We start from the raw sequence: 16745 nt of genomic DNA, 5'->3' as shown, positions 1-16745 counted from the left end.
AGAGCTCTCAGAATAAGATTCACCATTTTGCTACATTACTGCTCTAATGCCAATTTAGTGTCATAACTCATTGCCATCAATTTATACAAATACTGAAAAAAGTGGAATAAAAGATTATTTATTTCAACTGAATAGACAAAGAGGCATACTAACCCTGTTAGTGCATGAATTCAGCTTGCAACATTTGGGGTAATACATACCAATTTGTTTCTTTCTTAACAAAATGGGGAGAATAAAAAAAATTATTTAGAAAGCAAAATGTATAAACAGAAAGAAAGTCGCCAATACAAAGTTTGGAGACCAAGAGGGGAAGTGTTGAAAAAGGGGAGGAGGTCTGTGCCGGAAAGATTCCCTGTGCATTACTCACAAATCTAATTTTCTCCCCTCCCTTTGCGAGGGTACATCCCCACCTCCAATGTAAACTTTAGTTGCAAGCTGCAGTGCTTCAGCACTTCAGTTCTCAGCTGAACATGTCCACAGCCCTGGCTGACCTTTAGCACTCTCTTAGGTGTCAGTTACAGTTTCTGTTGAGCAGACACTCCCTTCCAGTAATCCAAGATATCGTGCAAGTCCTCCCCTTTGGCAAACTGGACTTTTTTACGCAAAGCATGTCCGGCTGCTATGTAGACCTCTTCCCGGGTGTGTTTTTTGTAAGGACGGAAGCGCTCCCAGATCTTGTGGGTGTTTTCAGTGGAGTACTCTGGACTGGAGGAGTATCCCGAGAAATGGTGTCTGGGTGACAGCTGGGAGTAGCTGGAGTCTCTCTTGGATCGGGAAAGTGGTTTCAGAAAACTGACTCTCTGGCTAAGGGTATCAGCACTTTCTTCATAATAGAGAGCGGGGAAAGAGTGACGGTGCTCACTACAATGATAGGAAGGCTTGACATCTAAATGGTGCACTCCAGAAGAAGAGACTAGAGGATGTCGGTCCAAGGGGCTGTTAAGAGGGCTGTTCTTCTCAATATACTTGGAGTCACACTTCAGAGGCTGATCAGGTACATCCAAGCTAAACACTCTAGCACTCTTAATAGACCCAGTAGATGAAATGCTGCAGCGTTTCTTTGCAACCGTGGCAGCATCTGCACTCAGTTGGCGCTGAAGAGGGTGAACACCCTCCTTGTACATGGGAGAAAGGAAGCTCAGCCTTTCCAAATGACCTGAAGAACTGGCTGGAATTGATTGGCAATCATAGCCCAGTTCTGGGTCCCCCCCACCTAAAAATGAAGCAGTATCAAGTTTAAGGGCATCAATGCAGTTATTGATAATTTGGTTCACTTTGTCCACCTCCTTGGCAATTGTGGAAATTTCAGCTGCTGACCCCTCACCATTGTCCAGTTCCCGAAAGTCTTCCTCATCCTCTTCCCCTCCTGAAATCCCTCTTTGACCTCTATCAAGTCCTTCCCCACTTCGTACTTCCATGTAATTTGTGCCCTTTGGACCTTTGGGTGTTCCCATCTGAGAGTTCATTGGCTTGGAAGACATCCCTTTCTCTCCTCCACTTCCCAAACCAGCAACTGACGTTGGCAGTGAAGAAATGCGGGAGATAGGAATGGGGTGCTCTGACAGCTTCTGTGAAGAATGAGGTCCTAAGCATGGGTCAACATCTGAACCATACCGCATTTCAAGAATGGTCTTCTTTACATTGAGAGATTTTTTCTTTTCCTCTTGCATTCTCTTCTTTCTTAGGCAGTAGTAAACAACTCCCAGTATGATGACCATACCAAAAAGACATCCTAATATGGTAATAATATAATGGGTGGTGGTGGAAGTGTTGGGGGAAAATTCTTCTTTATCCTTGGAACGAGTGAATACAAAGAGGCAAGTATGGTTGAAGCGTTTTGAGTTGCGAATGGAAGCCACACAGAAAGTATAGTTGACATGAGCCTTTAACTTATCTAAGGTTATGATTTCCTTTTTATACCTTAATGTTGTTACATCATATACAAAACTGTTATTATACTGTACTAGAATATACATCTTTTTATAAGGATATGGAATAGTGACAATCAGAGTGGCTGAGCTTCCAGTTACATGATGAATCTCAATTGTGGGCATAACAGAAGAGTCAGTGGTAGAGGGGGCAGTTGGCTCAGATGAAAGGAGGTCTCCAGTGCCAAAGCCAGAATTTTCATCTGAATCATGCAAGGATTCTGGTAAAAGTGGAGTTGGCCTTTCACGTGGTAAAGGTAGGTAGCCTCCATTCTTGCATCGAGCTTGAAGAACAGTTATAGCATTTCGGCTGTGGTGGGGCCTGGGACTGAGGAGCGGGTATCCAGCAAACTCTCGGGGGCTTTCACACTGTAAGCGATCATAATTGCGCGTGAAATTGTTAAACATGACTAGCCAGTCAAGAAAGCCATAGAGCTCACAGCCACAATGAAATGGATTTCCTGCCAGTTCACATGCCATGAGTGCTTGGAGACCAATGAAGGTAGAACTATCTAGCCTTGTGAGTCGGTTGGAGGATAAGTCAATGCTTATAAGGCTCAGGCACTCAGAGAAGGCACCTGGAGTCACCACTTCTATCAGGTTGTGCTGCACAAAGAGGAACTGTAGCCGGGGCATACCCCGAAGCATTCCCTCTGACAAATTGGTCAATTTATTATAACCAAGCTGAAGAATCTGTAAATTGGATTGTCCCAGGAAGGCGCCGTCTTCGATGTAGGAAATCTCATTCTTGGTCAGGTTCAAATCTGTCAGGTTTCCAAAGCGAGATAAGGAGGCATAACCAATTATCTTTAACTTGTTCTCATTGAGTCTGAGATCATGAACTGTACTGTTGATATGCTGAGGGATGGTCTCATAAGGAGGCTGATTCTGGCTACAGATGGCCAACCAGACATAACCCTTGTCCCCCTCAATCAGCCAGCAATCGCTCTGTGCACCTGGCGGGAGGTGCCAGAAGTAAAAGACTGTTGTCACAAAGAACCACCAGTATGACATGATGCAGTCAACAAGTATGAAGGGGGTCGAGCAAGAGATTATTTTCAACTCTGCAGATTTGTGCACAAATTTAGCAAAGTCTGTGTACCACAGTCCTACAAAAAATTCTGTACATCATGTTCTACAGGACAGGATATGAGGACTCTTACAGATAACAGTAGCTGATCAAATAGTTTGCTCCTCGTTAGCAATCAACAGTTACTCATTTGTAGTTTCACATCTTCTATCGTGTTCACTTAGAATGGACGGAAAGAGTGACTGGGAACAGAAGACAGGGTTTGTGTATGACTGTGTGCCAGTCGCCTCTGCCTCGAGATGTAGATTTCACGAGATGAATCCGTCTCTGTGTCTGTCAGTCTCCAGCTGCCACCAAAATCTGAAAAAAACGAGAGACGAGGAACGTCAGCAGCGGAGGAAACGGGAGGGAGAAAGGGGAAGGAAGGCAGATGCTTGGAGGTAGAAAAGAGAAGAATATACAGTGGAAAGAAGAAAGGCACAATGTCAAATAATGGGATAAAAGTAACGGAAAAGATTTTAGATAACAGAAATAGGAGACATAACGAGAGAGAGAGAGAGAGAGAGAATGGACTCAGGCAAGTGGAAGTAGGTGATAAATATGTAAATGAGTCTCACACTACAGAGACGGGAAAGGCAGGGTGGGGGATTAGAGGGATACGGTATATAGCTATAATCAAAGCAAGTGGATTGAAAGATAAAGAGGGACAGAATGTTGATGAAAATTACAGTAGACAGCAACCAGCACAAAATCAACCCATATCCCACCATCAAGGGGTCTTTTTTAGACACTAATAAATGTACACTGAGTGATGGGGTTTGATAGATATTCTCTATTCTTTTTGTATTTATAGTGCAAAATGTTCCCTGATGAATATAAAACACAACGTAGCTACATCTGACACAGTCACACAGAAGATAAATATAGGTCATTGCAGCGCACAGAAACTACATTCCCTTCCTATTGATATATGAGGCTATTATTTGCAGCATGAGAGAAACTATCATTCCCTAATTGCCATAAACTTAAAACAAACAACAGCAATTTAATGGCTGCTTTGGTAGGCACCACTTGGATCTGCCTTAAATAAGAGAGCAGAAAGCCTGCACAGCTGTTGGCTTATACAGCAGCATCAATGTGAAAAGCTGTTTGTAGGCACAGAGAGAAGGAGGTGGAGGTAGCCTGGTAGAAAGCTTCCTACCTTCTACACATGATACAAAGCACTCTGTACATCAATTCATCATGTCTACTGACATTCTGTCTCTTCTGTACTGAAGACTAGCGGATGCCTGTTCTCATGTGTGCTAGCTGCATACTGCATGGGCCTCTGTACTGCACTTCATGCTCCTGTGTTCTTTTGTTTTGGTGGGATGATCTTAAAACCTGTAGTTATTTTGTATCCATATTACAGAAAACAGGTTCAATTACATGCTAAAACAGTGCTGCCTTTCATTTTAATGAAGTGTGACCTGTAGTATCTGGACAGGATGAGACCGTGCTGGGTGTCCATATAATATATGTCACAACCTAATTGAAGATTACCAGGACAGGATCAGCCAGTGCTGGGTTTCTATATAGTATAATGTCACCTACTGACTGCAGATTACCAGGACAGGATCAGACAGTGCTGGGTTTCTATATAGTATAATGTCACCTACAGACTGGGGATTATCAGGATAGGATCAAACAGTGCTGGGTTTCTATATATAGTATAATGTCACCTACAGACTGGGGATTATCAGGAGAGGATCAAACAGTGCTGGGTTTCTATATATAGTATAATGTCACCTACAGACTGGGGATTATCAGGAGAGGATCAAACAGTGCTGGGTTTCTATATATAGTATAATGTAACCTGCTGATTTGGGATTATCAGGAAAGGATCAGACATTGCTGTGTTTCTATATATAATATAATGTCACCCACTGACTGGGGATTATCAGGATAGGACCAGACAATGCTGGGTTTCTATGTATAATATAATGTCACCTACTGACTTCGGGTTATCAGGAGAGGATCAGATAATGCTGGGATGCTATATATAATATAATGTCACCTACTGACTGCAGATTATCAGGACAGGAACAGACAGTGCTGGGTATCTATATATAATATAGTGTCACCTACTAACTGAATTATCAGGATAGGAACAGACAGTGCTGGGTTTCTATATATAATATAATGTCACCTACTAACTGCGGATTATCAAAACAGGATCACACAGGGCTGGGTTTCTATATAATATGATGTCATCTATTGACTGTGGATTATCAGGATAGGACAATTTTCCATTTCTATATATAATAAAGCATGATTTAATGGCTTTCGATTATCAGGACAGGATCAGACAATCCCGGGCCTCTAAATAATGCCACCTACTGACTGCTGATTATCAGGTCAAGATCAAAAAGTGCTGTATATTTATATAATGCAATAATACCAAACTGCATATTATCTAGAATGGTTTAGAAAATGATTGTTTTCTATATAATGTAATGTCACCTCCCTTCCCGGCTGTTGATTTTAAGGACAGGATCAGCCCATGCTGGGTTTCTTGGTTATCACTACAGTAGGTGTTCACAATCACTTGGAAATGTTGGAGAAACAGCAAAAGAGTACTACAGCAGAGTAACGTGAGTAACAGATAACAGTACTATGGTCCCTACCAGTGGTGGCTCTGAAGCTGTGGCATCACATATTGAATGCAATAAAACCTGCCACCAGAGCCATAGCTAGACTTTTTGGTGCCCTGTGCCAGAGAGAGCATTGGCGCCCCTCCCCCCCAATTCTTAAATAGGGACATAAGATTCTGCACCTGAAAAGGGGCCATGGCTTCATGGGGAAGGGCCTGGGAAGAGATAGGGGAGACCAGGAAATGCTGGGGATAAAAGAAGAGGAAGCTACAAGTAAGATGATAATAAACAGGAAATTTGACATGCCCAAAACAGCTCCCCCTGCCCTGTGGTGCCCTGTGCCACGGCACTAGTCACACTACCCTAGTTACGACCCTGCCTGCCACTTATGACATGCATAGCGGTGTTGCAATAAAATCAGAAAAAAGCCGGTTTTCAGAGTTTTGATCACATTTTGCCATTATTACATCTTGTTCTTAGAAGGCTGTCAGTAAGGACCTGTGGGCCTGATTCAGAGCCGGACGCTATTTGCGCTCGCTCGTTCAGAAAAAGGGGCCGGCTATTTAAATTGAGCGCTCGCTCTTTGCGGTCTGTTGATGCCTCTATGTCTGAGCGAGCAAACGAAACATGCGCTCTCTATTTTGTAAAGACGCCCCCTGACCGCTCGCATCCTACGTCATCTCCGCTATTTATTTGATTAATCGAGTACATGGAAAGGCGTCTGAACTGCTCGCAGTGCTTGTGGTTGGATTTTCCTACCACAATCATGCGAACAGTTCAGGCTAAGAAACAACCAAGTGACGTGGTCGATGACGCTGCTTTGTTAATTATGCACACCCTTAAAACGCCCGTTTTGACTGTTTGGCACGCCAGCGTTCGGATCTCCACTCCCCGTTTTCAAGCACCTTCCCCTGTTACCACCCACATACGCCTCATCCTGTCACTCAAATTAGCAGGCACTCGCTATTTTGCGAACACACGTTTTCCGACCGCACTGACTGGTTGGCGCATGCGCATTACGACCCATACGCATGCGCAGAAATGCGAACATCGCTCGGAGCGAACGAGCGGCCGCTTACGAGCGGCTCTGAATCAGGCCCTGTGTGTGATTGTCTACTCAGAGGTAGCAGCAGAACCGTGAGCAGTGGCATCACTGACCGGTGCACTGTACAATGATCCTGATGCTGTCTGCTTATATGTTAGCACCTTAAGATCCCTTAACCACAAGGAAAAACATATAAATATCTACAAGAATGGAACCATTTTTGGATCCTGTCTGCTCTAATTACTTGTATGTACTGAATGTGACAATTTGGAGTAGAACCAAACATTGGGTACCACTGCATATCAGATGCAATCCATATAATCGTGTATTAGTCACCAATTTTGTTCATAAACAGAAAATTCCATTATTAAAAGGAGGATCCTGCTAATAACTGTTAACAAGTGTTAAGGGGCATATCCATTAGACAACTTTTTGAACGATTCGACCAAAACCAAGGGGTTTTGGTCGGAACGTTTAGAAAGTTGTCTAATGTATAGCCGGCAAGGACCAGCGATCCACGTACACGCTGGGTCCTTGTCGACCCCAACTATCTGTGGAACATGCTCGTCAACCTAACGACAATCATCAGGTTCCGCATGTTCACAGATAACTCCCATTAACCTTCAGTGAACGCCGTGCAGTGCGGGCACCGCACCCGGCGACCTGAAGGACTGAACGCTAGACGTTCAGTTTTTCAGGTCGCCTAATGGATAGGCCCCTTTATACTTATGGAAGGATGGTGGGAGGCAGTGGAAATATAGACCTTGCCCAGTAAAACTGAAGGTTAATGGGAGCCCAGATGTACTGAGTTTGAGGTTTTGTAAACATTCTAAAGGACAATCATGTTGGAATGGATACACTTACTGTACTGCAACACATAAAGTAAAATCCCTGGCATAATTATTTTGTGGCTTTAAATGGAATGACCAATAAGGTACTGGGCTAATGATGTCATAGTATTCCTATTATCTTCATACTAGTTTACACTGTAAACATACAAAACATGGAGGCGTCTGAAAATCTGATTCATGTCTTCCATTGTCAAAACACATCTCTCAGGTTTTGCTCTTCTGTCTAATTATTCATACTACCTTATACTATGTTGTATTCCTGTTACACATTTACTAACCCTTTTCATCTACATGCTAACGTATGATATTTTATATATTTAAGCGCTATTGTGGAGAGAAAATGGGTAGCATAAAACCATGTATTTGTAGTATTTGTCTGGCCCTACACAAACCACTTTATTTCTTACAGTTAATTGTTTCAGCCTCAGGCTGTTGGAGAGTGTTCCTGGAATTCTCCAATGTGATTTACAATGGTTTCCAAGCTGCCGATAATGAAAGGCAAGAACCTGTAGACTGCATATCATGACGCCACTGGCAGCCCACATGCAATGAACCTGTAGAGTTTCAGGCTAATGGCATTATAGTCTATGTAGAACTTCACACCATCAAAATAGCATCCAGTGATCTTCTGAGTCTGGGCTGCAGAGCATCACACCACTCTCTGTCTCGGAGATCACTACCGACATTAGATAGAAAGCGAGATGCTGCTGTCAGTAGGTCCCAGCTGAGAAGCAGCAGAGCATGATATTGCTGTGCTAAGTGGACTCTGTTAGAAATTTATGTATTAACCCCCTCAGCCCTGTGAGTGTTGTCCTGAGTCTAATGGATCTGTGATTTGCTCTGGCAGGTGTAAGCTTTTCTTTAACCCATTAGCTACCACAGGTCACAGAAACTTCAATAAGTGCACTGACGCAGATTTAAACAAGCAGATGTTAAATAATTCAAATTGTGCAGATTATTGAACCGCTCATCACCCAACTGTTAACAAACCTTTTCAAGTATTTGTTGTTTTGTTTGGATCAGGGCTGGGGAACCTTTTTTCTGCCGAGGGCCATTTCGATAAATATAACATTATTTGCGGGCCCGGTGCAGGTCACGCCCCTCCGCTTGATGTCACACGGGGGCGGGGCCACAATTGCCGATGATTACAGCAATGCACAGAGCATCCTGAGGATGCTCCGGGAGCTGTAAGGGCAGCATTGTGACCGTCTGAAGCATCCTAAGGACGCTCCAGGCGGCACTGCTGCATAGATTCTGGCTGCAATGTGCCATTCTAGGCACCCCGCTAGCGAAATGAGGCTAGCAGAAAAAAGCTCAGAGGGCCAGACCAAATGATTACAGAGGGCCTTAGACGGCCCCCGGGCAGGGGGTCCCCCATCCCTGGTTTAGATAATCTGTATATTACTAAAATACTGTACCTCAGTGCCTTCCACACAATGGGCCTGATTCAGAGCCGGACGTTCTCACCAGAGCGCTCGCTCTGAATCAGGGCCCTCCTCCATTAAAATGGAGCGTCCTCCTGGACGCTCGTATAGCTGTGGGTCACCACCCACAGCATATACAAGCGTGCAAATAGATGGTCGCGATGGTCTTGACCATCGCGACCATCGGACTTGCGAGGGAAACCCTGCGGTCGGGTTTCCCAGCCACAAGCCCTGGAGTGATTTTGGCTCTATCAGAGCCAAAATCACTCCCACTGACATCACTAGTGATGTCAGTGGGGCCGGCTTCAGACGGTAGGCGTTCCCATGGGAACGCCTCCGTCTGGCAGGCACGCCCCCGGCACGCCCACCAAAGGGGGCGTGCTGTCAATCAACATCGACAGCACGCCCCCTTTGGTGCGAGACCCCGAGCGATGGAAAGCCCGTCGCTCGCCGGGTCTCGCGCATGCGCACGACGGAGCTCCCTCCGTCGTGCGCATGCGCAGTGGGGAACATTGACCCACTTGCGAGCGTACTGCCGCTCGCGAGTGGGTCTGAATGACCCCCAATGTCTCCAATTTCTGTTACAGCTATGTATCATAAAATATACTAATCTCACTTAAAACACATCTGGCATTTGAATATAGTACAAATGTATTTCCATCTTGTTTTAACTAGTTACAAAGCTCAACTCATTTAATACAAGTGAATAGAAGGTTTATGGTTGCGGAATCGGTATGATTTACCGCCGGACGCATGGAATCCCGACACCAGCATTCCGGCAGCAGTGGCAATCCTGATCGTCCTCAGGTAAGTATTATCTAACCTAATTCTACCCCCTAACCCTCCTTTAGGGGTGCCTAACCCTGACCACCCCCCCAGTACCTAACCATAATCCCCCCTCTATGTGCCTAAACCTAACCCTCCCTTTCCCTAGCCTAAACCTAAGTCCCCCGGGGGGGTGCTTAACCCTAACCTCCCCCCGGGGGTGCCTAACCCTAACCCCCCTTCCCATAGCCTAAACCTAACCTCCAGGGGGGGTGCTTAACCATAAGTCCCCCCCCCCGGGAACCCTAAACCTAACCCTCCCCCCCTGCGGCTATCCGCGCTCTGCACCCGGCATCCCTTAGATTGGTCTCCCGGCGTATGTCTAATGACAGGCATTGGCATATCGATGCCTGTCTTTAGACCCTTGCCGGGATATGACAGTCGGGAAGCCGGCTGTCGGTATTAGGTCCGCCGGCTTCCCGACTGCTTACCATGCTTGCAGTGTTACAATGGCCTAAATATAGGAAGGAACTGCAATAGTCAAACATGTGACAGGGAAATTCCTCTCACTGCCACCTGGAGTCCTATCCACAGAGATGCCTAAAATTGTGGCAAAATGTTACATGAACCACATTTTGTGACAGTAGAGACTGTTTGGCAGAGGTGGGAAGTTCTATTTTTGCTTTGCTTTTCATCACAGTATTTGTGACTTTAAGGGATATGTATCAAACCTTTGAGAGAGATAAAGTAGAGAAGTTGACCTTAGCAACCAATCAGCTTCTAGCTGTCATTTAACCAGTACAGTCTATGAAATGACAGATAGAACCTGATTGGTTGCTATCCACGTTATCTCTTTCAAAGGATGAATGCATCTCTCCCTATAGAAATGGAATGAAGAGCTGGGATGGCAGTTAATTCATTTTGCAGTACGGGCGGTATGATTGTAGGATTGTGATTACATAAGATAAAAATTCTGCAGTATGGTTGCAGAAGGATTGCGAGCAGGTGCAATGTGCAACATTTCATGGAGAAAAGCAGAATGAGGCGACTATTTTACTGATCGGTTTTAGAAGATTTTGTTCAACTCTAGGCTTGGAAAGGGCCTCAGTAACAGCAGTCTAACTGCAATTTATTGCAAGCAATAAAATATTCACTCAATCACCTCTCCATCTTGCATTGATACAGTAATAGGAGAACGGAAATGAGAAGGTTGGAGGGTCAACCACAGGTGGCACTGAAATATATATACTGCATTTGTCAATTCAAGGCCCTATCGCCATCTAATCATACTTGGCGACTCTCCTGGAATGTCCAGGAAACGCCCTAAATTGTGGGTTATCTCCAGTGCTCCCAAGAGAGTCTGGAAACCAGGACAGATAAAGAGGATGACTCTCTGCCTTTCACAGAGCAGAAAAGGTTCTGACTACATCTGTGTAGAGCAGTGGCCATATTCTTGTAGCAAACATCTTCCTGGTAAATTAACCTTTAAGAAAATGGCGGCGGCTCTGCAGAAAACAGATGTAGTCATTACTTATTCTACATCCTAGTGTTTCCATAGGATGACCGGTCATCATGCACAAAGGATTTAAGAGTGAGAGTTAGCTTTAGATCTAGATTGTATACAGACTACAGTATTCCTTATATTTATTAAAGTGTATACTGTATACTGTGTACAGTATAGATCTAGAGCTGAATCTCACTGTTATATTGTCTGTGCAGGACACTCTACCTGGACAGTTCTTCTAAGCATAATTGTCTATTCTACAGCACTGCCTAGGAAACCTCCAGGAGACCTCCTGGACTCGTGGAGATATAGACTAACCTCCCGAAAAGATGAGGGAGTTTGAGAAAGTAGGGGGGAAAGACAGTGAGAAGTCTTAGGGGATGATAAGTTATGAGAGGGGCTAGTGTTTCATATATAATATATATACTGTATATATATATATATATATATATATACTGTATGTATATATATATATATATATATATATATACACAAATATATAAATGTTGTGTTTGTTTTATTTATTAAATTGGCGCAAAAACTACTGAACATATTTTCATGAAAACTGCATAATTGTGTAGTGGAAACTTTGTTTCATCTAAATCTGTCAAGTTAAAGCAGAGCAATAATAGATTCAAAATTTATTGATGCCATCAATGCAAGAGATAGGTGTGGCACTATGCATGCGGCCGGTAAGGGGTGGAAGGAGAGGTGATTTGGACCCATGTTCACTGGAAGGGAAGCAGTCGAGAAGCCGACGGACATAATCCCGACCGCCGGCTTCCCGACTTTCTAATCCCGGCACGGCACTAATGACAGGCATCGAAATTTCGATGCCTGTCATTAGACCTACGCCGGGAGCCCAACAGCCGAAGGGGGGGTTAGATTAGGGGCTCCCGGGGGGGACTTAGGGTTAGGCACCCCCCGAGAGGTTAGGTTTAGGCTAAGGGAAGGGGGGGTTAGGGTTAGGCACCCCCGGGGGGAGGTTAGGGTTAGGCACCCCCCCGGGAGACTTAGGGTTAGGTTGCGGGGAAGGGGGGGTTAGGTTTAGGCACTTAGGGGGGCATTACGGTTAGGCACTTGGGGGGAGGTTAGGGTTAGGCACCCCTAAGGGAGGGTTAGGGGGTAGAATAGGGTTTAATAGGCTAACATTAGTGGGTTCCAGCCGCTCATTGGCTGGGACCCACATGGAGGAGCAGCTCATTGGCTAAGCCCATGTGGGTCCCAGCCAATGAGCGGCCCGAGACTGAAGTCTGCTCGTTCCCACGAGCAGACATTAGCGCAGTGTAACACCATGCAGAAGCATGTTGTTACACTGCATCTGCCCCACGTATTGGATTTCTACTGAGAGCATTGAGGGACATAAAGGTAAGTATTGGATCTTTTTTTACAGGTAAATCGTACGGATACTTTACGTTGACAAGGGGACATGAACATCTGAAAACAGGTGAATATGTGTAAGTGTGTTTATGGATGCAATAAAGCTTTATTTTCACGGTGTGTTGTATGTTTTAAAGGTGAACTACAGGTATCATTGGGCCCTTAATGCCCCGCCTGCTGGTACTTGTGGTTCTTCAAGTACGAGCATGCGGGGGAGGCTTGCTGGGACCTGTAGTTCCACTGTAAATACAATGATGAAAAATCTAAATTTTACACTACACCTTACACTATCAACCCGCCACCCACCGCCCAGAGGTGGCGGGGATAGCCCCGGGCTATCAGCCTAGGCCAGGGGTGCCCTGGAAAGGGTGACCCCTTTATTGGGGGGGTCCCCAACTCCCCAGGGATCCCTGGCCTGGGCTGACTATCAGTTAGGGCTGATGCTGCAGCTGGGGGGCACAGTGAAAGGGCACCCCTGGCTGTGGCATCAATCACCCGTTAGAAAGGGTCCAGGGCTGGTTTTAAATATACGGTGGAACTCATGTCATTTTTTTTCTCTGTATATTTAAAACCATCTCTGTCCCTGCTGCCTTGTGCTGATTCTTACATTACAGTGGAACTCTACACATTTTTTTCCCTGTAAATTAAGAACCAGGACAGGCTGGCAAGTCCGGGGCTGGTTAGTGTTTTGGGGGGGACCTCACGTCATTTTAAAAAAACCATTTATCTATTTTTTACACGTTTTAACACACAAGCAGCAAGCAGATATCTCACTGATATGTGCAGACTGCTAGCTCGGGAGAGATTTGCAGAGAGAAAACACTGCAATCTCAGGTGAGTGATCTCCTGCAAAACGAGATACTCGGGAGAGATATCTCGTTCTGCTTCACCATCGGCAAACTCGTTTAGCCTCAAATCACCTGTTGGTAAATTTGGTAAAAGAAAAGGGATTAAATCACCTGAATTTTGGCGCGATCCAGCGAGATAAATCACTTTGAAAATCGGGACCATCTTGAATCTTAGTAAATTTACCCCTTACAATCACAAGCAATGGTCTCTTTCTCTGCAGACATAAACCTGCTCCCCAGTCAGTAAGAGACAGACTAGAGAAACTAACCCACCATTTATCAGCCTCTCACAGGTTGTCTGGCAATCAAGGTTGCTAATTAGCAAATAATTGAGTTATTGATCTAGGTACACAATAAACATATAAATTAAAGCTTCACTTGAGGTTTCTCCTTTTATTTTTTCAAATTCTAATCAAAGTAACTGATACTATGTGCCATGATTTTCCCAGGACAGTCCCTCTGATGTCTACATTTTTAACATGATATCAGGAGCTAGGTTTGTAGATTGTTGTTTGTAGATTGTTTTACCATTGGCCCCAACAAGGAAGTATAGAATAGAAATGATGAGTAACTCTGTCCTTTTTACTTACTTCATAATGTTAGAAGCCTTATACAACTGTGATCTGTAATTATGGTTGCCACCTTTAGTGTAACAAATACCAGCCTTCCTGTCTATTTTTCTGCCCTGTTGACAGTAAACCCCTGTTTTAAGTGCCAGCTCGGTGATATCCTGGCCAGGAATAAACTGAACCTATAACATTTACTGTTATAGTTGTAAATCGTCAAAACTAACTGAAACGATTTGTTTAGAAAAATGTCCTCTTACTGGACTTAATAGCCATTCTCCTGTCCTATAATGTAGCTACTCAATGGGAAGCCTGCCTTATCTGATACAATAATAATGATTCCATATAAATCTTCTTATATCTTTACTATAATAAACCTCTAACATATCTTCCTTAAGTGGTCATGTTAACTTTGCAATTACCATGTCCTTCAGGCACCAGAGTGGCTCATTCCCGAACCGTTTCTATAATCGCTTACTATAACTTGTCATTTCCTCTTTAACAACTCATCCTTTGAAAAACCGCTATCTTATTTTCTTTATACACACAAAAATGTCTCTCTCTTATTATATACTGTATATATTACTCAAATAAACATGTCCTGTCACACCTTCAACAAAAAAGAGCTATTCGCTACAGCAATGTAATACCATACAGAACACCTACACTGAAGACAATTGCCACCTAATTACCGCCATACATAAATTATACAGGTTCTGCAGCTGGCTGAATTTATCTTCATGGTTTTCTTTATCTACAGAATCTTTATATTTCAGATATAAAAGGGATGAGCCTGCAGGCCTTCCACCAAGTGATCTGATTTGCCTTGAATATGTTCTCATATACTGTACAGTATGCTGATTTTCTATACTTTGTATACAATACTGCTTTCCCAAACCTAAAAGGGAACTCTTTACATTTGTATCCTTCTATTTATAACCCACAACCGATAATTTAGTCATTTACATATTACGGGCTATATTTACTAAAGTGCAGGTTTTTAGAAGTGAAGATGTTGCCCATAGCAACCAATCAGATTTTACTTAACATTCATCTAGCACCTTCTAGAAGATAATAGTTAGAATCTGATTGGTTGCTATGGGCAACATTTCCACTTCTAGAAACCCGCACTTTTGTGCTGTGTATTGGCATATATGAAAGTTGTTTCTGCCAATATCTATAGGTATAGGAAGAGACACTCATACCTCTTGTCCACTAATGTCGCGGGTCTGAACTGGGTTTTCGGACATGGGGCCTGATTCAGAGCTAGATGCAATCACATGCACGATATGTATGCAAATTGTGTAGGCAGTGCTATCGCACAACAATGCATTAGCACACGCAGTATTTCTTAGAGAGCGATCACATAGTGTATGCAGACACCCACCAGCCTGTTTTACGATGCCCACTTGTGCACGTCATGTCCAGTAAGTGTATGCAATCATCGGTACATCGGATGCTATCGCCAGGGCCGGTGCTACCACTAGGCAAGGGGCACTGGCCACTAGAGGGCGCTTCTGGTCCCGCGCTTCTGGTTCTGGTTCCTGCAGTGCACTATGGGAGTGACGTCATGACGTCACTCCCATAGATCCAAGGAGCGGGTGCCGGGACAGATGGCGGCAGGCACTGGAGCGGGGTTTAAGGTAAGTATTTTTTGTGTGTGTGTGTGTGTATGTGTGTGTGTGGGGGCGGGGGGGGGGCTTACTACAGGGGCCTTACAGCTGGGGGCATCATATGGGGGCACTATTGGAGCACTACAACTGGGGGCACTACAGGGGCCCTTACTGCTGGGGGGCACTTCAAGGGGCATTACTACTGGGGAACTGCAGGGAGCATTATTATTGGGTGCACTACAAGGGCATTACTACTGGGGGCACTGCAGAGAGCATTACTACTGGGGGCACTACAAGGGCATTACTACTGGGGGCACTGCAGGGAGCATTACTATAGGGGGCACTGCAGGGAGCATTACTATTGGGGCACTACAAGGGCATTACTACTGGGGGCATTGCAGGGAGCATTACTACTGGGGGCACTGTAGGGGGCATTACTACTGGGGGAACTACAAGGGAATTACAACAGGGGGCACTACATGGGGCCCTTACTACTGGGGGCACTGCAGGGGGAATCATCCCTTTCGGGTCATGTGAATATTATTAGGGCACTGTGTATGCGTCTGTGAGCTGGGTGGAGGGGTTGGGGGAAAACAGGGGCGGCATTGTGAACCTTTGCCTAGGGCGCCCTGAAACCTTGCACTGGCCCTGGCTATCGCAGTGCTTGAGGTTGACCATATCCTGCCGCAAGCACTGCGAGCACTTCAGTGTAAAAACAAGCCAGGTGACATGTACTATGATGCTGTCTTATAATTATGCACACCTCTAAAACGCTGTTGAGATGCTCAGGCACGCCTGCGTTTGCACCTCCACTCCCCGTGCGCGTGCGTGAGTTAGCATTGCGATTGCTCTGCAATGGCTTTGCAGGGGTGGGGAACCTTTTTTCTGCCAAGGGCCATTTTGATATATATAACATATTCGCGGTCGCGGTGCAGGCCACGCCCCTCCGTGTGATGTCACACGGGGTGGGGCCACAATCGCCGGTGATTACAGGAATGCCCGGAGCATCCAAAGGATAAGGGCAGCGGTGTGACTGTATGACGGGTCCTGAGGACACTCCAGGTGGCACTGCTGCATAGATTCTGTCAGAGTGCCATTCTAGGCACTCTGCTAGCCAGAAGAGGCTAGCCTCCGGGCCTGAGGTTCCCCATCCCTGGC

At 45.0% G+C, this 16745-nt stretch overlaps 1 protein-coding gene across 1 annotated transcript; it reads right to left on the bottom strand.

Annotated features, from left to right (window-relative positions):
- Positions 1-346: 346 nt before the first annotated feature.
- On the bottom strand, positions 347-2942 carry ELFN2 (extracellular leucine rich repeat and fibronectin type III domain containing 2). Its single transcript, XM_088456906.1, has one exon. It carries the CDS (start codon positions 2940-2942, stop codon positions 516-518), a length of 2427 nt encoding a protein of 808 aa, XP_088313032.1. The 3' UTR covers positions 347-515.
- Positions 2943-16745: the final 13803 nt, after the last annotated feature.

Source organism: Taudactylus pleione, unplaced genomic scaffold (genome assembly GCF_031769625.1).
Source record: "Taudactylus pleione unplaced genomic scaffold, aTauple2 ptg000726l, whole genome shotgun sequence".
Lineage (NCBI taxonomy): Eukaryota > Metazoa > Chordata > Amphibia > Anura > Myobatrachidae > Taudactylus > Taudactylus pleione.
Note: the sequence above shows the minus strand (reverse complement) of the source record. Positions and strands in the feature narration are given on the sequence as shown.

Bases quoted from the DNA above. Each gene is read 5' to 3' on its own strand.
- ELFN2 (XM_088456906.1), bottom strand. From the start codon at position 2,942: ATGTCATACTGGTGGTTCTTTGTGACAACAGTCTTTTACTTCTGGCAC.